Raw genomic sequence first — 21,302 nt, 5'->3', positions numbered from 1 at the left:
AATATCTTAACATTCCCGCATTGAACAGGCTGTGTAAAAGGAGCTTATAGATACAGTGCAAAGGAGAGCTACAGTATGAGCTGGTTCTCAAACGTTTTAATTTGAAGGACCTCAGGTTTTCTATGAATCGGGACGGACTCCCCCATAACTGAGTGTAAAACATTTGTACACATTTTGACCTACAGACATGTAAGGGTCCATTTGGTTCTTTTGGAACTATCAATCATTTAGCTGGGGAGCCCCCTCAAGGAGCCCTGGGGGGTCTGTCCCAATTCATAGAACAGGATTAGTTCACTTGGGTTCAGTTATCACTACAATAAGACAAATGCCTAATTTCATTTTTTTATTTAAAAAAGGATGATGTGACGTGTCGTCTAAGCTTTTCAAAGTTGAAAATCTGCTATGTTTGATGAGGGACATGTCGCACAAGACCTTGAGCTTTTCAGTTAAAGCATAAATTAGTCTTCAGTTTCAAACGACAATACAGCCATCCTGGACAGAGAAAACCTCTGGGAAATGCAACCATCTCAAGTGAAGGTGCAAAGGGGAGTGATTGCTTTGTTCTTTGTCAAAATGATTAGGCAGCACTGAGTATTGACAAGCTTTAAATGGAAACCAAGGGGAGATGGAAAAAATAAATTAAATAAGAACAATTACTCAAGCTTTTGTGAAACACAGGAGATGTGACAATGGAAAAGATTGATTATAAAAAGGCTGTTATCTTGCAGTTTTGAATGAGAGTTATTGTGATGATAATTTAGCGTTGCATTGTTTTAGCCAAACAAGCATTACTCAATTTTACAGTAATTATGCAGTACATGTTACATTAGTGGGAACATGGCTTGAGCCAAACAAACCCCTCCCACCATAGTTCTAAGAACTAGCACAGTGGTTCTCGGGCCGTGAGGATATTGCAAGTGAGCCCCAAAATAATAATCTATCAATTCAATTATAAATCAATAGTTGGATAAGCTGTTGCAGCCCTACTTGTCAGAGTGCTATCTGCAGGGCTTTGGCTGGTGCTGGGAGGTGTGTATGTTGGCATAGATGGGACAGTTCCTCAGCTGCTTCTTGGGTCCCATCCTGTACCAAGGTATGTTCTCATAGGCGTTAGGCTGCGCACATGTTGTACAGATTAGATGTTTGAAGGGTTAGCATGAGGCAGTGGTTCTCAAAGTGGATTTCAGGAACCAAAATGGACCCCAACAGGTCCATTTTGGTTCCATTTGTACACTGTCAAAGTTAAGAGGATACATTCAAGTTTGGGAGCCACTGGCATAAGGCATGGTATTAGTCAGGTAAGTCATGACAAATCACAAAGCAGTGTGTCGTTGCTGTCTGCCAGAGACCTTCTATCTGTGAAGGGGCGTCTTGGAATCCAAAGGTTCCAGGTTTGATCGCCGGCTACACCTGGCTAAGTGTCTACGTGTCGTAGAGCAGGAGACTGAACTTCTCCCAATGAGCAGGTTGGTGCCTTGCATAGTTTCCTCTGCCATCGGTGTGTGAATGTATGCGTGAATGGGTAAAATAATGTGAAGTACATTTGAAGCACTTTGGTTCTTTTGAGTAAAGGAACCGTAACGGTTTTGGACACACAAGGTTTCCACCCGACAGCAACAACATACAGTATGGATGACATTGTGGCAGTCCATAAATGAGATGAGATGAGATGTACTTTATTAATCCCTGAGGGGAAATTAATAGCCTGACTGCAAGCGTCAGACTCTATCACACACTTCGTTTTGGGAAGAGAGTCTGAGATTTCGGGCAGACATTCCACTTCTGGGGGGGCGGGCAGGGGGTGGTTTAATTTTTTTTTAAGTTGACTTAGACAATCTGTTTGATGTCTGTAATAAGAGTGGAGGGGGGAATGTGTTTGAATACACACAGACTCGCCTGATTGGCTGAATGGTTTTGAACCAGGCCACCACCCACCACGTGCCCCAAGCCTACAGCCCTGATTGGCTCGCCCTCTCTGAGGGCTGGTGGAAAAAGCTTATTTAATGTGAAGGGCCAGACTACACAACACCACCACTACCAACAGGGGGTGGTGTTGTGCAGTCTGGTTTATTAACCAGGCTAGGAAATTAAGGCCTTACAGCAGCTGAAGGTATTAATAAAGTATATTGCATGTAAACAGATACTGTGGAACAGAAAGACTACTAGATGGACCAGAGTAACATGTACCTGTCTCTGAGATGGATGTAGTTTCACTCTGTACTCCTCCCTCCTGTTCCTCTTCCTGAAACACACAGACAAGATTCCAGCGCAACATGTTATTGTTGTGAAGGTGTGACACACAAAAGCACCTACAGGTGTAGGTGTGTGTGTGTGTGTGTGTGTGTGTGTGTGTGTGTGTGTGTGTGTGTGTGTGAGAGAGATAAATGGTGCCTTTATCCAGGGCGCTTTACAGAGATTGTGCATTACATTAACTCATTCACACGCATACACATTCATACACCGACTCTTTGACAGTAACATTGGGGGAGCCCGGGATCGAACTGGGATCTCTTTCGGGAACCCTCTGTGTTCTAAGACGACAACTCTACCCCTGAGCCACTGCCGCCCCTGTGTGTGTGTGTGTGTGTGTGTGTGTGTGTGTGTGTGTGTTACAATACTTGTGGGCCAAATGTCCTACAAGTATAGTGAAATTAGAGAAATAGACGTTGTGAGGACCATCTTCCTGGTACACGAAAGAGAAATGGTTCTTTTATGATTAACACAAATATTTTTAGAATTAGGCTTTCAATTAGGAAAAGATTAAGATTGGGGTTAATGTTAGGGTTAGGCATTTACATCAGGGATCTTCAACATCTTCCAGGGCATGTAAGCCCTTAGGTGATACATAAGATGAAGCAGGGAGCACCGTTACATATTGTACTACAATATTGTGTACAATTGTGTTGCATTTTAAACTAGGCCTCTGTCCCTCCAACTTTTCCTTTTTATGTATAGACTATAGAAAGCCAACTATTCTGGCATACGGCTGTATTGTATGTGTATATATTGTGGTCCTGCATAGAATTGTCAAGTTTGTTGATCTCAGAAACTATTTATGCCAGGTACAGTAACTGAAATCTGCAGCCAGCTCTGCACAGTTTTAGAGAATAGATGTGCAATTGGGGCTTCTAGAGATGAGAGGTAGGCAACCTCCCCCATAAAACTAAATAAAAAAATAACTATCTAGTGTAGCGCTGGCAGGTTTGGATGGTGGGTGAGTGCAGCACTGCTGGTCGTACCAATAAAAAGTTCAAAGCCATCATGGGGCAATTTAGAAAGAGCAAATATAATAGCTTTGTTTTTATGGACATTTTTAAAAGTATCCGTCTTTCTCTTTTTACATGATTGCTTTGAAAAGCACTTAAGAAAGATGAAAGATGGTAGAAAGATGACTAAAAGTGCAGAGGTGGCCTTAAAAAAAATAACACTAATTTACACAATTACAAGATGACAAGATGATTCAGATGACAAGGGTTAGGGTTAGGGTTAGGGTTAGGGTTAGGCATGTTGCCCAAGGCAACATGCTGTGTCGCAAATTTAGCATACTCAGTACCTGTGAAGATATCTCTTTTTAGATCCTTCTGTACACCACTGTATACTGCCCAGCTTTGGTGTCGCTACAGACAAGGCAGCATCAGACGTCTCACAGTGGCCTATAATGACTGTATGAGGCTGCTGTTGAGAGCTCCGAGAAGCTCCAGTGCAAGCCAGATGTTTGTGAGTGTCGGGGTTCCTACCTGCTCTGCTCCATATATGGGCATAAAATGGACGCAGACAGACATATATCTCCATATATGGGCATAAATGGACACAGGCAAACAGATGGTCAAAACGGGTCCTATGCTTATCCTAAATTGCATATAGGGTCCATGCAAGTAAATGAATATATGACAGCCTTTAAAAAGGAATAGCTTTTCTTATGTATATTTTGTTATCCTATATTAAAATTGGCTACTGGGAGGACCGGCCGCAAGGCCAGAGGACCACGGCCACGTCTCTCTGACTCAGACATAACAAACCCAATGTGACCATATTTGGGCATTGTTGAGATGGCATATCTGCTATTTTGAGGCTATTTTTAAACACTGTCCTAAAATGTTGATGTCCTCACACACTAGGATTGCCAATGCCAATTCACTTTGAACTTCACTCCGCAGGCGGGAGTGAAGGAAAAGACTCAGTTTCCCATGATGCCTCGCGGAAGCCACTTCCGTTCGGCCATTGAATTGGATTCATCCTGTCTGCAGAAAAATGTATATGTTACAGTATGTTCAAGAAACCAGTAAAAGTTGTCAAGGAGCACTCGTTTTGACGTTCACCACACACTAATCACCACCAGATGGCGACGTCAGCCACTGGATAAGAGAGTTACGTCACGCTTTGAACTCGCCGCAGACCGGAAGTGTTTACTCTTTATTTACTAGCCTAGCCTAGCCTAGCCTAGCCTAGCCTAGCCTAGCCTAGCCTAGCCTAGCCATTAGCTCCATTGTAGTCACTTGGACAGGGCGTTTAACGTGCGCTTGCCCAGGCCTTACGGCCTGGGCATAAATATAACGATTGCATTCACCACGGCTTCGTAACTCGCGCGGCGCTCCGCCGGCCGCGCGGCCCTGGCCCGCTCTTCGCGGCCACTCGCGCCTGCGGCGCTCGGGGGCGAAGAGCAGGACCAAGGTCCGCTGGCCTTCGCGCCGCTTGGGGCTTCGTGGACCCAGGGGGGCCTCGTAACTCGTTTGGGCTTCGTGGATACAGGGGGGCTTCGGTAGCCGCTCGCAGTGTCGTGGACAATAGAGCGGCGCACCGCCTGGAGTACGTTGTATTGGCGACCGCTTGCTCCGCCCCGTGCCGCACCACGAGTGCTCCGCGTCTCGAATGTGCTGTTTCTCCAATATACTATGACATATATATCTCTGCTTCTTTTCCCATATCGCGCATTTGGTCAAAACTGCCTGTTTTTCTATGGACCATTACTTACACACTGATCATCGCAGTTGTAGTTTTTCATTCGGCAGGAACCGGCAAAGAAAACTATAATTACCGTACTTTGTTGCTAACAGTGGCTGGTGGCTGTTGCTAGGTTGCAGGTCAGGTAAATAACATGTATTGGTAGTGCATTATGTTATTTGAACGCTGAACGCCTCTAATGCAATGCAAATTACCCAGCTGTGGGATAATTCTGCACTCACATGGGCACTGCTTTTTCCTGCAGCTTTTTACATCAGTGGTCTTTGTTGATCAAACCTTTTAAAGGGATAGTTCACCCCTGAGCCACTGCCGCACCAGGCTAGAGCGGCCAGATGGGGAACCACAAGGTTTCAGGTTCGATCCCGGGCTCCCCCAGATAATTCAAGTCTCCATGGGGTGAGTAATCAATAGAAAACAAGTCATGTTGGGGGTGAACTATCCCTTTAACTCTGAGAGCTCGCCCCACCTGCTGTTATTAAAAGAGTAGTAGAGTGGTCAGTCCTTGTTCCTTTGTAGTTTATTTGCTTTTATCGAGATGAAAGCTGAGAGGGAAGGCATAGGAAGAGAGCTTTGTTACCCCCTTTAGAAAATTGCCTTAAAAATATTGTTTCATTTCAAAAGCTATCAGGACAACCAGAAACAGACAGATGCTTAAAAGACAAATCCATAACAAACACCTGGTGGGTTTGAACTTTGCATTGGTACAGACAGGGCACTCACTCACAATTATGTGACCTGCGGCACTGCCTGCCCCTATGCTGAAAATAACACCACCCTGTGGAACTCTCCTTCGCCATGCCCCAAGGCTGGACTCATTTATGTCTGCCCTGAAAAGGCATTTGTTCACCAAGGCCTTTGCATTGTTTTTTTTTTTTAATTGTAAAGTGTCCTTGGGTTTCTTTTAAGATGCTATATAAATTTAAAGAAACGTGTTTGCAACGAGTCTGTAAGGTCTTTGCACACTGCTGCGTTTTTCGGGCCGAATATCGGAGTGAATTTCGGAGTGTGTGAATAAAAAAATCAACCTCACCTTATGTCAATCACGTTTGCACACTGCCGCCCGTTTCCTATTTATTTTCGGACCAGGGTTGATTTTTCCCGATTTTCGCAGCTGTTGCACTGAGTCCCTTGCTCTCTCTCTCTTTCCTCTCTCTCTCCCTGGCCTACGGCTTTCGGATTTCCAAAACGCAACAAAAACACGCAGTGCAGTGTGCAACCACCTTTAGTCTGCTATTTCTTTTTTGCGGACAAAAGTCACAGCAGTCTGAATTACCCCACTAACAAATGCTTTCGCTGTACACAACAGTACTTTTTTTCTTTTTCATACTTCCCTGTAACTTGTAACCTTAACTTCTGTGCTGCCTCTGGGGGACTGAATTTCCCCCTTGGGAAAATAAAGGTATTTATCTACATGCCCTTGAGCCTCACAATCTACCGATGCTTTTAAAAACTGACTCAAAACATACCTTTTTATGTTTTTCCAAAAAAAAACTTAGATCTTCACATTTTTTATTAATCAACCTTTTACAGTACCTCAAGAAGAGTTGGATATATTTTTGTTGCCTTGCCATTTGTCTTTAAACCCAGTAGCAAACATGTAAAGTGCGCTATAAATAAAATATTATTATTATTATTATTATTTTATGCAACCTTTACTGTAGCGGTTATTGCATTGACCATGTGGTCCTTGAGAGTTGCGAGGACTTGAGTTTTGAATCCGGCACCTGTCATGTCTCTTCCCATCTCTCTGCCATGCTGCTGTCTCGCTACTGTCCTGTCTAATATAAAAATGCTCAAAAGCCCTAAAAAAAGAAACAGGGTTTTGGACAGCCACTGCAACTACTAGGATTCACTTGGATTTCTCTCCCACAGGTAAGTAGGACTGGTAAATATAAAGGGAGATGGGTTTGGCAAGAATAGGCATTTTCTCAACAGCATAGCAGGTATAGTAGGTTCAGCGTAGGGGTATGCATGAGGTACGCTTGGGTGTTATAGGCTTTCAAAACTTTTCTTCCGCATAACCCGACTAATTCTGTATGCTCAAAAGTTGTGTTTATTATGTTGAAATAAATAATAAATTAAGACCTAAAGATTTTATGACAGTAGATCGTAAATAGAACTTTTAATGGCATTTTGTTGTGGCAATGAATATAAGACATTTTAAGAAACTTTAAGGACCCACAGACATCCTGATCTAAGTTTAGAAACAGAGAGTAAACGTTTGCTGCATGATTAAAACGCATTGGATTTGGTGTGCAAGGCTGTGCGGAATCCACACTGCGGATCCGAAGAGGAGTCATAAAAGGCATCTGTGTGCAAAGGGCTTAAGAACTGCACTGCTCCTTGCGGTGCACAATAACAGCACATGACACACACACACACACACACACACACACACACACACAGGTGGCCAGGTCTGTGATTCACAGTTCAGTTGTGTTGAGTTTAGGGCAGTAACAATATACATACTCTTGTAGCTCTCAATGCAGGATTTTGAGGAAGGCAGCACTGCTGTCCCAAATGTTGGTCAGTTTGTATTGTTCTCTAGTCCTTAAAGGACCTACACCATGAATTTTCACTTTTTCTATTTTAAACCTTTTTTTGGGGTCCCACTGGCACCTTCTATCCTCACAAAGTCCTATTTCTGACCATTGTGTCTTTCTCTGGTTTTGGAAAGACAGAGATGAAAGCTTTCCACGGGTTCTCAGAACAGTGCTGTTCTGAGAGTTGATCCGTGTGACGTCACACGGATCCCCCCCCCCCCCCCCCCCCGCCCTTCGGGTAAAAACCAGAGCTACTGTTGTAACCCAGCCCCTCATTTGTTTCTAATTTGCTTAGCCTCCACCTCCATCTGCAGCTGGCTTACTGTTCTGGGGCCGCCATTACTGCTCACTCAGTGCTCTCTCACTCTGCTCCCTGTATAGTAGACAGAGTCATTTCCTTCTTTTATTCTATCAACATTTTTGCTATCAACATGTCCAAGGAGAAGTCTCGCCGCGGTGGCCGGGTGGGTGCTCGCCGCGGTGGCCGGGTGGGTGCTCGCCGCGGGGCGAGCTCCGGAGCTCCGGAGCTCGCCGCGGTGGCCGGGTGGGTGCTCGCCGCGGAGCGGAGCTCGCCACGGGGCGAGCTCCGGAGCTCCGGAGCTCCAGAGCTCGCCGCGGTGGCCGGGTGGGTGCGGAGCTCCGCAGCCAGACGGAGGTGCACCGTCTCGGGCTGCGCAGGCAGGGCGAGCGCCCCCGGAGCCCGCGGTCAAAAAGTTTGGGAACCACTGTTCTATACTAGGCTATGATGTCCTTGGTTCGTTATCGCCAAAATAAACATTGTTCTACCGTGAGTGATACATAGTATGCAGTGAAGAATATAGCCTACAATAGTCTAATGTAGATTAACTTTCTGTAATGTCTGGTCTAGCAACGGTCGCCCTGTGTCATTTGACAGTAGGCCTATATCATACAACATAGGCCAACAGTAGGCTATAATCAGAGCTGCAACATTATCCTATTTTTGTATTGGCCCAATATTAACATTATTTGTTGTCCAACGTGGGGGTCCGGGGAGGAGTGGAGAGGGAGGGGGGTGGGGGGGGGGAGGGGTGGAAAAACCCCACTAGATGCGCCCCTGAGCAAACAGAGGCCGTTTTGGTATTGCAGCTGGAGAGCCTCATTATAGCACAGCTAGAAGAAAAGGAATGGTCAGACAGAGTGTTTGTTGAGGGTTAAAACCTGTCTAAGACTCAATTTTGAGCATATATTTATACAAAAAATAGAGTTTTAAAAGCATGGTGTAGGTCCTTTAATTAAGTTGTGCATCGATACGATAGCTATGAGAGTGCAGTGACTCTCGGGCTTGGTAAGGGCTGTGTGCATTTCTCCTTGTGAACTCTGAGTGATAAAATATTGTATAAGCCAATATTGTGATTTTCAATACAGTATGTCACGATATCAGAGCTCATATATACAGTGTGTGTATATATATATATATATATATATATATTAGGCATTCACCAACTATTCGAATATTCGAATATCAAAGTCAATATTCGACGTTGTTCACCGAAGTCGAATATTCAATTTCTTTTCTTTTTTTTTTGTTTTCTCTTTAAAAAATATATAGTTTATAAAGCTTGGCTAGATAGGAAGTCATAAGAATGAGTTGTCAAAACGTTTTAGGCCGTGACCCCCAAAATAAACATATTTGAACTAGGGACCCCCACCCTGAGAAGCACTTGGAATTGTAGGTATTACATTTATTGTGACTCGGTCCGCAGATAAATATTGTGAAAATAGCAGATCTACATGCTCGCAACGCGAGGCGTTGTGAGCATGTATATCGGCTATTTTCACAATGTTCGCCTCTTGCTTACTTAATATTTGACAGTTTGGACAGTCCTGTCGAATATTCGACTATTCGAATACTTTGAGGTCGAATAATTAGAATACTAAAAATCACTATTCGTGAATGCCCTAATATATATATATTTTAAAATATATCACAGAGAGTACATACTGTACCAGTCAGTCTATCTGATATGATTCTTTGCATTTGTACAGTATACTGTTGATAAGGTCTAGATAGATTTTTTGTTTTGTCTTATCCCTTTATAAGACAAAACAAAAAATCGAGACCTTATTTCCATTGTGGTCTTTGAATGCAAATGTGTGTAAAATGTGTTTTGGGGGAGGGTAGCAGTGAAATAAATTCAATATCAAATACATTCATAAAATGTATTCAACCTACTTTACTAGACAAGTAAAATAGGGAAAAACAACATGGGTAGGCTACAGTAAATGGAACCCGTCACAACCCAACTAATAGATGGTACAGTCCGGGGTATATCATTTGGTTGCAACCTTAGTTGGGTGGCTGAAGAGGTGTGAGGATGCACGGTGTGATCGTACCTGAGCCTCATGGCCAGCATGAAGAAGACAGAGAGCAGAAGCAGCCCAGCTACACCGACCCCTGTGTAAATGTACATCATGTATCCAGACAGGCTGAAATAACCTGGAGGTGAACACACACGCAACCCATCATCAGCATCAAGTCAGTCACTGGTAAAAAAAGAATCTATCCGACTGTCATGACTGCCACCGACTCACTCCCATTATAAAATGAAAGTTAAATATTTCAAAGGATATAAAACACCATGTGGATAAAAAAGATCAAGTTAAGTTACTTTTTTGGCCCACTGGCAGCTTGGACAAGATACCGGTATATGGTGCTTGATCGGTCCAGCGGTTTGTTTGTAAGATTAAGGAAGCCGAAACAAAAATATGTTTCACTCTCCTGTATCAGTCCAGTACATGTACCTGACCTGTGCACAAGATGTACCAACCAAGAACAGACAGACAGACAGACAGACAGACATAACCATGTTAAAGAAATGAGTCATAGTGACTCAGATCACTGGTACAGTATAACATCTGATCAGTATTCACGTGTGCAGTATGCGTGCACGCAAAAGCTCAAAGACAGAAACCAGATTCAACAGACCACAAACCCCCCTTAGAGTCAATAGTTTCACCCACACGCTAACAGGAAGTCATGAATGCTACGTGTGGTCTCACCAGGTGACACGCTCTCTGTCTCCACTAACAGCACAATGGTTCTTATAGGCTCTTCTATTGTGCCGTGACGTAGTGTAGGCACTGAGAAGTCTACGCTGGTTTTCTGGCCACCTTGCACATTGTCTTAGTTTGGTGGTGAAAATGAAAGAAGGCTCTGGATCTGAATTTATTTTGTCTGTGAACAGATACAGATGTGCCATTTCAAAACTTCACGTGCCCTGCCATTTGCAAGACAATCGATTTTCAGGGGATTTGCAGCAGATTGAGCTGGTAGATCAGCTATATAAGCTTATGACCTACTATGAAGTTGAAATCTACCCATGAAGGTGGATTCTGCTTTTCAATGGGAATGGAGTGGTTTCTTCACATTTGCCAATTTCTGCAAAAATACGCTTCATTCTCCATAAAAAAGGCAAAACAGGGAAAGAAACCTGTGGGAAAAAATGTATTTGCAGGACATTTGCAGGAAAAGAGTAGCCTGACACTCAGCCTGAATTGACATTTCGTTTCACTTCATTATTCAGTCTGAAAGTGGTTTCCCCCAAGGCGATTGCAGGGATGGGCGTTGCCAAAAAGAGGCAGTCTTCAGCGATTGGTTCACCGCCCAACACATGACATAGTGTGGCTGGCTAGTGGCTAGCCTGTTGCTTGCTAGTGCTACTTGCTAACCAAAGAAACAGTCAGAATAGGAGCACTACGAACTAGTAATCAAACACAACATAACATGCCTGCTACTGGTGTTTCATAGCGAGATCGATACGATCGCATTTTACTGCAATTTACCGCATTTTATCGCGGCGCGATGCGCGGTACGGTACGGCGGCAGCGCTGGTGTACTTGGAAACACACATGAGTTCTGGGAAACCCCCACCCACACTGATCACAAGACACTGATTCACGATGCTGATTCGCCGTACGGATTTTCAACCGAGGGAGGACTCTTCAATGAGAGCACTTCTAGACCCCTGAATCGCCAAAACAAAAAATGTAAAGGGGTGTGGCTAGCGATTCAGGGTCTGGAACTAGGCTAGGAAAAGAGCAGTAAATACTGAAGAGTTGACACATCTGTAGTTATCCTCACTCTACGCTTCAGTAGTATGACATTATCATCTGTAGTTATCCTCACTCTACGCTTCAGTAGTATGACATTATCAAAGTTATCCTCACTCTACGCTTCAGTAGTATGACATTATCAAAGCCAAGAGGACCGTGGGCTTTGAGAGTGACTAGTTTTAGTTCCCTGCCAGGCTTCATATCCTATCCTCTCACTTATGTCTTCCCCTTCATTGCGTAGGGACTAACCATAGGGCTCACAGCAATGCAAATAAATGTTTTGATTAAAGAAAAACAAAAAACAAATACTGCAACATAGGTCTATCGAAACGATAAGTGCATCACCGATATGCTATACTGTATACCGATATCTGATATTTTGAGTCCAGCCTTACTAGGTTAGCACCTTTACTGTAAGTTTCAGGGGCAGCATAATGCATCCGTGTGTGTGCGTGGCATGTGTTAGCGCAGTGCTTCTCAAAGTGGATTTCAGGGACTCTAGGGTAGGGGTCTTCAACCTTTTCAGTCCAAGTTCCCCTGAGAGAGAGATGAAGCAGGGACCCCCAGATTCCATATAGTTTCATCGTTTGACAGCACAATCATCAGTGTATTTTGGATTCATGTCAATTTGTGTTATCGGATATTTAACCACTTGAACCGTCAATACTTAATAAACTTGACCTTTCACTCTGTACTTAGTGTGCTCTTTTTCCCCTCTACACCAAACCTCTTCGCCGAAAATAGACGATCTACAAGCTTGTAGATCTGCTATTTTTGGCTAGAGTTCAAGTGGTTACTAGGTTCTAGAGAGTCCCTGGAATTTCTTTATGGGAGTCTAAATTGACCCTTACATGTCTGTAACTTTGACAGTGTACAAATAGAACCAAACGGGTCCATTTGGTTCCATGTGTACGCTGTCAAAGTTAAGGGGAGACCTTCAAATTTCAAAGTTTAGAGTACCACTGTGTTCGTGCGTGCATGCGTGTGCGAGACATCACACCTGGTTTGGGCACGGTGAGGAGCACGGTGGTGGTCTGCGACCCGGCGTCCGTGATGAAGTGGCAGCGGTAGAAGCCTCCATCCTCCTCCACCACCTCCGTCAGCTGGAGGCTGATGTCCAGCGTGTCCGTGCAGTTCACCCTGCCCCGCTGGGTGTAGTCCTCGCCCACCAGGCCCCCGTCCACCACCCGGCACAGCCCTAGGATGCCCACCTGGCTGCTGTCATCTCCTCCACCGCCGCCGCCCCAGGGCCAGCCGAGGTCTAGCTTCTCCATGGTGACCTGGTAGACGGTGCCGTTGTGCTCGTGGTTACAACTGATGGTCAGGTTGTCGCTCGGCCTGGCCACCAGCTCCGTGTCGGCCTCGATCAGCTCCGGCGCCGGGGTTTCTGCTGTGTCAACCGCTGGTGCCTCGTCTGTACACACGGATAAGGAGAAAGAGGGAGATAACATAAAACATTTATAAAAACTGCAACCACAATTTATACCTTGTGAAAAACTATTTAGAGACAAACCCAAGATGCCATTAAAATCTTAAAAGTTTTGAGTTGGAATTCAGAGTTGGATCAAAGATCTAGAACAAAGTGGGGCCTGGGGAGACCCTCGGGGGTCCTTGGGGAGATTCCAGGGGGTTCCCAGCTAAATGACTGATGGTTAGGAAGTAAGTGGACCCTTAACGGTCTGTCTGTAACCAAATGGCTCCATAAGGGTCCGTTTGGTTCCATTTCCAAACTCTCAGAGTTATAGGGGTCCATCCATTACCTAATAATACATTCCAAACTGGGGATCCTTGAAATTAAAAAAAGTCTGAGAACCACTGATCTAGAAGAGAGTTACTGTAGCTCTAAGATAAAACTGATCAAAAACCATAACGTGATATAAAGTAATACCTCCTCTATCTTAGTGGTTCTCAACCTGTGGGTCGGGACCCCCAGAGGGGTCCCCAAATTATTTTGGGGGGGGTCCCCAGATGTTTAGATTAATGTTAACATTCTTTTCTCACTCAACAGTAAGCAGACCAACATACAGTATAAGTGTATACTATAGGGTATCTGCACATTTCTAAAATGACAAATTAAACACTGGCCAAATATTAAAGGAATAAATTGTGAAAATAGACGATCTACATGCTCACAAGGCCTCGCAAGTTGTGAGCGTGTAGATCTGCCATTCACAATAGAACTGTGTTATACAAAATGTAATTCCTCAACTCTTAGTGCTTGTCAGGGGGGGGGGGGGGGGGGGGGGGGGTGTCCCCAGTTCAAATATGATTATTTTGGGGGTCGCGGCCTGAAAAGGTTGAGAACCACCGCTCTATCTAACAAACGAGTGCCAGCATACTTAGTACCTAGAAGATCCTCCACCAGTATGTTCCTGGTCCAGGAGCCCTGAGGAAAGGTCTGGATGGAACAGTGGTACGTCCCGGTGTCCTGGTGCGTGATGTTCTTCATGGTGATGCTGGCGTCCATGGGCGTGCTCCTGAGGAACTCGATCCTCTCGCGGTAGTGATGGGAGAAGGCCACACCGTACTCCGGGTGGAACACGGCTATGGGAGCCTTCTCCGGGTGCTTGGTCCAGGACACCATGCTGAGGTTACCGTCCCAGGGGCACTGACACTCCAGGACCATCCCTTCCTCCAGAGCCACAGTGGCGGCTTCCTCTCTCTGCTGACTGGCAACTAGAAAGACACACGGTATATTCACCCGTTCATCCAACATGCCACGTGTGGATGATAGAGGTTTTAACCATGTACACATTCATCTAGAACAAGGGGTCTTCAACAGGGGGCCCGGGACCCCTAGGGGGTCCTCCAAATCTTTGTGTGATAGAAACTTTTTTTCTCCTTTTTATATGTATGCACTTGAACTTCAGTGTCCATATCCTGAGAACTTTAGCCAAAAATAGCTCACAACGCCTCGCACTGCATGCGAGGCGTTGTGAGCTTGTAGATCGGCTATTCTCGTCAAAGAGGTTTGGTGTAGAGGGGAAAAAGAGCAGACTAAGTACAGAGTGAAAGGTCAAGTTTATTATCCATCTATTATTATCTGACAGTTCAAGTGGTTAAATATCTGAAAACACAAATTGACATGAATCCAAAATACACTGATGATTGTGCTGTCAAACAATGAAACTATATGGTAGCTATGGGTTATGGGGGGTCCCTGCTTCATCTCTTTCTCAATTAAGGGGTCCCTGGCCTGAAAACACTGAAGACCCCTGATCTGGAATGAACCAGCAAATACAAAATGTGTGTGTTGGGTGACTCCGTAACAACATATATACTGTACCATTGTCTGAACGGTCTATCCAGAGGGATCATATCTGATCCCATTAGAGACTTTTCAGTACAGAGTCATGATAGAAATGTGTATCGTAAGTAGCGTAAAACACTTTTTCCAAGTCTGTTTGAAGATTATCACAGGCATAGCCTTTCACTACTTTGAGACCACCCCTGGGAAATGTTAATCAAGAGTATTTGAGCCAGTGCATGTCAACAAAGTTGACAATAGCCCTCGATTAAGCATCCAGGTTTTCTGAGTATTTTATCCAAGCTGAATGACATCTGATTTCAAGTCCAGGATTGTGATTCTAAATAGGATTATGCTTTGAATCTCAATAGCAAGCTTGCCACCTTCCTTCCCATCAAAACACTGAGTGACGAAGAAAGAATAAATAAAAGGCACATTCTATATTATTGCAAATCACTGTCTCATGAATAAATTCAATATGGAGACATCTTAAAACTGTCAACAGTGAATTACATTTTCAACGTACTGTTAATGTAAAATCCTAGAAACAAACAAACCCCTATCTGTCCATTTTCAACAAGCGTTAGCAACTTTGAAACAAGATTAAAGTTGCTAACGCTTGTTGAAAATGATTAATGTATTTATTTTTATGTGAGGATATGTGTAAAGCATAATTAAAGAACGATCAATCCCGTTACCTTTCAGAAATGAGGGAACGATGAGGAGTACCATGAAGTACCAGTGGTTCTTTTGTACAGCTTCCATGTTGCCCCACTGAAGACAGAATGAAAGCTGCATTGATGTGATGAGTGGAGAGGCACCCAGGCTGCACTTCCTGCTAGTGCTCAGGCTACAGAGAATCAGTTGAGCTGCTGGGGGGGACGGGTGGGTGGGTGGGTGGGGGACACTTCATGCTAACTCACTGTTAGCTCATTCCACAACAGAGGGGCACTTTATCACTGGGGCGGGTAATGGGCGGCAAGCTTATGGCATAGTGCTGTATGATGGGTTGTAAATTGGAAGTTCTTACGAGGAGTCCCAAATCACCCCGCACAAAACGTTCAAAAAAATGTCCTTGACGATTTTTGTTGCGTTTTAAAAAGGTTTTCTTTTCACGCTTGAAAGATCAAAACCATCAATCATCGGTTTAGATCTTTTATTTTTCCCGGCCACACAGTTGTGTTGGAAGGGTTTTCCAAGTGTTTGGGAGAAGCGGGAGGCATGCGAGTGCCAGGGAATGTTTGTGTGAAGGCTCTGCTGGTTAGCAACTAGCCCAGGCTGCAGAAGAGTCAGAGGACTGTGGTGTGGAGGGCTGAGTGTGCCAGCCCAACAACGCTTATCTACTTAGCTGCAGAAGAGCAGGAATAGACCCGCTGCCAATGAGCTTCCTGAAACATTCTCGTCAATGTCCCCCAACTGAGGAGAAGTATGTGTCATTCAGAGGAGGTTTCAGAGGTTATAGCACCAACCTTTTCCCCCCCTGAGTGGATCCCCTTTTATACCTCAAATCAGACAAGGCGTTATGGAGAACTGTATGTTCCCTTAGGGTTGGCAGTGGCCGTCCAGAGTCAATCGGTAGATTGCCCAGGTGAAAAAAAGAACCGGGACAATACTTAGTGACATACGATGGTAGCTGATCCGAATCTGAATACTGGTCTAGATATCCGACTAAAGGGCCGTTCACAGTGACTATACTATAACTATAAAAATAAAAATAAAAATAATTATATATTGTTCGATACCGAAACCGAATATAAGGAAACACTTGGCTGAAAACATGTTGCCCTTTTGGTTTGGGGGAGAAGAGAAACTTAGAAGTCACTTTCAGTTTAATTTTAGCATGAGGCACACACACACATACAATGACAGAATGACATCATTCATACACTTCTTTGAGGGAAATTCCCATGAGAGGCAATTCTCTCCAACACAAGGAAAGAGATAGAATTTTCCACATGGCACTTTAATTATTATTCTATTAAATAACATTTTGATAGGTAAAAACTGTACACAAAGCAAAACATAAATACATTATAAGCAGTAGTAATTAGAACATGTCTAAGCAATGACTTGAAAACAAAATGTCATGTGCAGGTGAGGTCAGTTATTCAGCAACTGGGAGAGGTTTTCAAGGCACTTCAACAGATAAACATTCATGGAGTCCTGCCTGGTCTCTGCCTCTGTAGTTGACATACCCACAGAAAGAGAGACAGACAGAGAGAGAAAAGAAGAAAGGGCACGTCAATACTTTTCTTTTAAAAACATGTAAACAATGGAAGGTGTCGGAGCCGGGCCAGACATGCCCTCATCAAAGTGAATGAACGAATACCTTTCCTGGTGAGCACGTGCGCCTCCTCCAGCCTCAATCGAACGGAAGGACTCTTCAAAGTCGTCTTAGCCTTTGAGGAGGAATTACAAAGACAGATTAGGAGTCGATGAGGCTGGGTTCAGGGGATCCAATGTTTTCTATTTATAGGGGCGGGAACATAAAACATGCGCTCAGGTGCTGGAGAGAGGATAGGTTGTCAACTAGGACTCAACTGATAACGCTGCTGCTGGGTAGAAACCTTGCATCTCCAAATTTCAACTCTGTATGTTCTTTCGTATATCGTCGTTGTTGGGTGGAAACCTTGTATGTCCAAAACCGTTTGTTCTGTATTTATCATTTTAAAATTGATTTAAACTAGTGAAAACAGCCGATCAACAAGCACACAACGCCTTGCACCGCGAGGCGTTGTGTGCTTGTAGATCTGCTGTTTTCACTACTTTTGTGCGACGGCCTTGTATGATGAAGCAGGGCTTTGCTTTGCGAAAAAATGTACAAATTTTAAACTTGGAGATACGCGGTTTTTCTGCCCGACAGTGACGATATGAATGTCCTACTTCATCATATTACACTGCTACAGTGTCACACAAAATCTTCCTGCCGGTTGAGAACTCAAACATTACTAACCACTGTACTGCTTTTAACTGCATGATGAAACGGTCATAGACAGTATACGCGTAATTATAATATAATAATATCCCTTCTGATCCCTGTGACTTTTGATTTGATTCTCCTTAAGATTAGACTATTCAGCACTGTTGTCTCACAGCTAGAAGGTCCTGGGTTCGTTTCCCACCGGGGGAAGTTGTGGGAGCTGGGGGAGTGTTCTCTCCTCCGTGTCATCAGCACCCACACCCTAGGTGGGGTTGGCGAAAAGACCTTTCTGTAATCTGTAATCCTGGTCTCAATATTGCCTCCCCCTGGCCAACCGGGCTGCCTGGTGGAGGGGAAAGGAACTGGTTGGAATAACGTGTTCCTTCCACACGCTACGTCTAACCGGGGAAGCTCCCCCCTGTCAGGTGATAAGAAGCGGCCTGCTCACTTCTCATGCAGTGAAGAAAGCATGAGCTCAGTCTGGGGCTCTCCCCAGGTTGGCAGAGGGAGAGCAGCACCCAGGATTACATCTTAGGCAATTGGCACCGGGTGGCAATGGGTTACAAAATCGTGGCATAAAAATGTAGGAAAAAAATAAAATAAAAATAGACTTTAAAAAAGCTCTGATGGTGTCGTTTTGCTTGTAAATCTACATTATTTGAATAGATCACTTCACAGTTCATTGCACAGTGACAAACAGTTCATTAAATTGAAGTGGCATCTCCGCACGCCCAATATTGCATCTACTGTACACGTATATGCATAGTCCATTCGCAACTCCACACGCTCACAAGTCAATCCATCTCCGTTATATGGTGAACCATTGCCACACTTGGGTTCTGGATAACCGCCAATCTAACAGATTCCCATCACTCTCTCAAGTCCTCGGCAATGATACACGATCCAAGTGGAAGTCGACCGTTCAACAATTTGTCTGGAAGATGATGGAAAGCAATTAAGTATTAAAAAGAAAATATTGGAATGGGCAACTACTGGCGATAGCAGGTGATGAGGCGATGGTGAAAAAGTGGGCGGAGGAATGTCGCCCAAAAAGATGAAAATAGTTCATCTTTTGGGCGCCATCGTCGGTTATAGCCAATCAAATTCGGGTGTTGCTTAGTTTACCCAATGGAGGACGTAAGATAATGACATCAGGAACTTCACTAGGAGATTTTTATCTTGCAGAGTTGCCGGTTGTTGTCACACTGAGCATGCGGCAGACCAGAGCCACAAGGCGATGCAGCGACTGTGGCAACCATGGTTACTTACAACTACAAGGCAAATGAGTGTACACGTCCCCTTGAATGTATTCACTACAGCAGATTGGACAGGAGCCCTGCATCGAGTCATGGACGCTCATTTGTGGCAGACCGTTTCCTTGATGCTCACTGGCTGGTGGAATAGCTGGGTCAAACTCTACAGCCAAGTTCATATCCGGGTTAGCATGTTCCTCCTCCTCAATAGCAGCCAGCCTCTCCTCCTGTACCTGTAGCTGCAGTCTCGGGGACTGCCCATAAGTCCAAAGGTTCATTAGTCCTACATCTCATTAGTCTGAATTTAGTTAGGGTTACTGACCCACAGTATTCTTAACAGATTCGGACTAATGGGCTGTCGGAACAAAGAGGTTTCGGACCAATGCCATGGCACCGCAGTCTCTCCCATTCTAGCCTCCTCTCCTGTGCCAGTCTCTCCTCCTGTAGGCATCCCCTGTTCCTGTACCAGCCCCTGTACAGTATGTGTAACAGCGTCTTCCGCAAGGCCCCTAATCAGACATACTAGCCTCTCCTCTGTGTGCTGTAGCCAATGGTCCTGGACAACCACATATAATCAGACATACTAGCCTCTCCTCTGTGTGCTGTAGCCAATGGTCCTGGACAACCACATATAGATAGATAGATACCCATTTCCTCCCGAGAGGGAAATTCAGTATTTTCAGACCAACCCAGCTGATTCGCTGCCCACAAGGAGTGCATGAGAAATTAGGGGTTAAGAGTCTTGCTCAGAGACACACATCGACATTGCTACCCTGGCCTGGAATCGATGATGATGTGGTGTGCGTGCATGCGTGTGTGTGTGTGGATTTTGTACCTTCTGGTTGTTATGGAGCAAGGCCCAAAGTGCAGAGGCTCCCATAGAGCGAACCTCTGTCTCTTTACTTTCCAGACAGGACACCAACACACCGATGGCCTTGCCTGAAAAGACATAATGTAGCATAAAGATAACAATGTAATACTATATACAATCAGAGCTGCAACTACTGTAGACATTATCTTCTTAGCATAAGTTAGCAATTATTCTGATGCCAAATTGCCAAAATGTTGGTTTTGAAATGTTGTCTGTGGCATCATAACTAACCTTTACCACGACAACTTCATCACAGAGCAATTAAAGTACTTTCAACTTGAGTACACAAGGAAATGGTGGTTATACTGTATGTCACGTAAAACTCCCACGGTTTGCTTGCAAATCTTTGAGATGAATGAAATGTGGAAATCTTTCCACAGGAAACAACAGAATGAAGTTGCATCACTGACACCCAACCCTCCCCTCCTAAGATCTCAACAGACGGTATTAGGTTTTTTGCTCTGTATCATGGATGTACTACTGTTGTTTTGTGTTGTATTATATGTACAGCGGAGATGTGAAATGTTATCATCTGCCTCTTGGCCAGTTCCCACTTGAAAAAGAGACTTTGTCTCAAGGAGAAATGGGAAGCAGGACTGGGGGTGCAGATTGCAGAGAAGGACTAGAATAATATTTGTGAGACACAGTGCACGGCCACAAGCTCTAGAGTGTGGAGGGAACATATATTTTGGAATTGCCCAAAAATTGCCAAGTACTGGGATGATGTGTGGTCAGTAATAAAGGAGATATTGAAATACGAAATATCAAAGACAAGCGTGGTGCTACCGGTATATCTAGGAAACCTGCCGAAGGAAAACACACATGGAGGTGACATGTATCTGGTCAAGGTGCTGCTGGCAGCCAGCAAAAAAGCAATAACAAGATTGTGGTATAAAAATGACCCTCCAGCTTGTGAGCAGTGGCTGTGCATTGTGGAGGAAATATATGTGATGGAGAGATTTACACACAAACTCGGGATACAAGAAGAAATGAGAAATGGACTGAATATGTTACCCAGAATGATGATGATAAAAATTATGTAAAAATGTTGACCCTGTGAAAATATGTACATGTGACAAGATGCAAATAAAAAAAGAAAAATAGACAGTCTCAAATGTGTTTTTACTGGTTAAATAAAGGATAAAAAAAGGAAGAAAGAAAACAGCCATGTTCTTAGTAAAAGACTGTTGGGCCTTCTCTTCAGTGATCATTGCAAGTCAAACGAAATTCACTGCTGTAAACGGAAAGATTTGGTAGCAGCTTCCTGGTCTTTTCAGATAGGAGGCAATTGAAGCGCCTGGTAATTCGTGTTTAGCTTATTAACGGAACCTATCACATTCACACTTTTGGGTGTGACATGCATGGATAAATGAATACATTCAAAAACAGACTTCATGTCTCTGCTGCTGTGTGTTATTAAGAGTGTTACATA

The 21,302-nt window shown here is 44.2% G+C and overlaps 2 protein-coding genes across 2 annotated transcripts in view; both read right to left on the bottom strand.

Moving 5' to 3' along the window:
* Positions 1-998: 998 nt before the first annotated feature.
* cd226 (CD226 molecule) lies at positions 999-15,591 on the bottom strand (the record flags this gene model as incomplete). Its single annotated transcript, XM_080751723.1, has 6 exons — positions 999-1,115; positions 2,188-2,242; positions 9,861-9,963; positions 12,580-12,993; positions 13,926-14,255; positions 15,525-15,591. 6 exons carry the CDS (start codon positions 15,589-15,591, stop codon positions 999-1,001), a joined length of 1,086 nt encoding a protein of 361 aa, XP_080607849.1.
* A 1,335-nt stretch (positions 15,592-16,926) lies between these two features.
* The window catches only part of rttn (rotatin), a gene marked incomplete at both ends in the record, with an annotated part of 115,968 nt that continues 111,592 nt past the window's right edge, over positions 16,927-21,302 (bottom strand). Inside the window, 3 exons of the mRNA XM_080751722.1 lie at positions 16,927-17,006; positions 17,156-17,225; positions 19,835-19,938. Coding sequence (XP_080607848.1) covers positions 16,927-17,006; positions 17,156-17,225; positions 19,835-19,938 — 254 coding nt within the window. The remainder of the gene's footprint in view (positions 17,007-17,155; positions 17,226-19,834; positions 19,939-21,302) is intronic.

The sequence above is a fragment of the Nannobrachium achirus genome (assembly GCF_963921795.1).
Source record: "Nannobrachium achirus genome assembly, chromosome: 21".
NCBI classification, from domain to species: domain Eukaryota; kingdom Metazoa; phylum Chordata; class Actinopteri; order Myctophiformes; family Myctophidae; genus Nannobrachium; species Nannobrachium achirus.
This window is presented reverse-complemented; position numbering and strand designations above follow the sequence as displayed.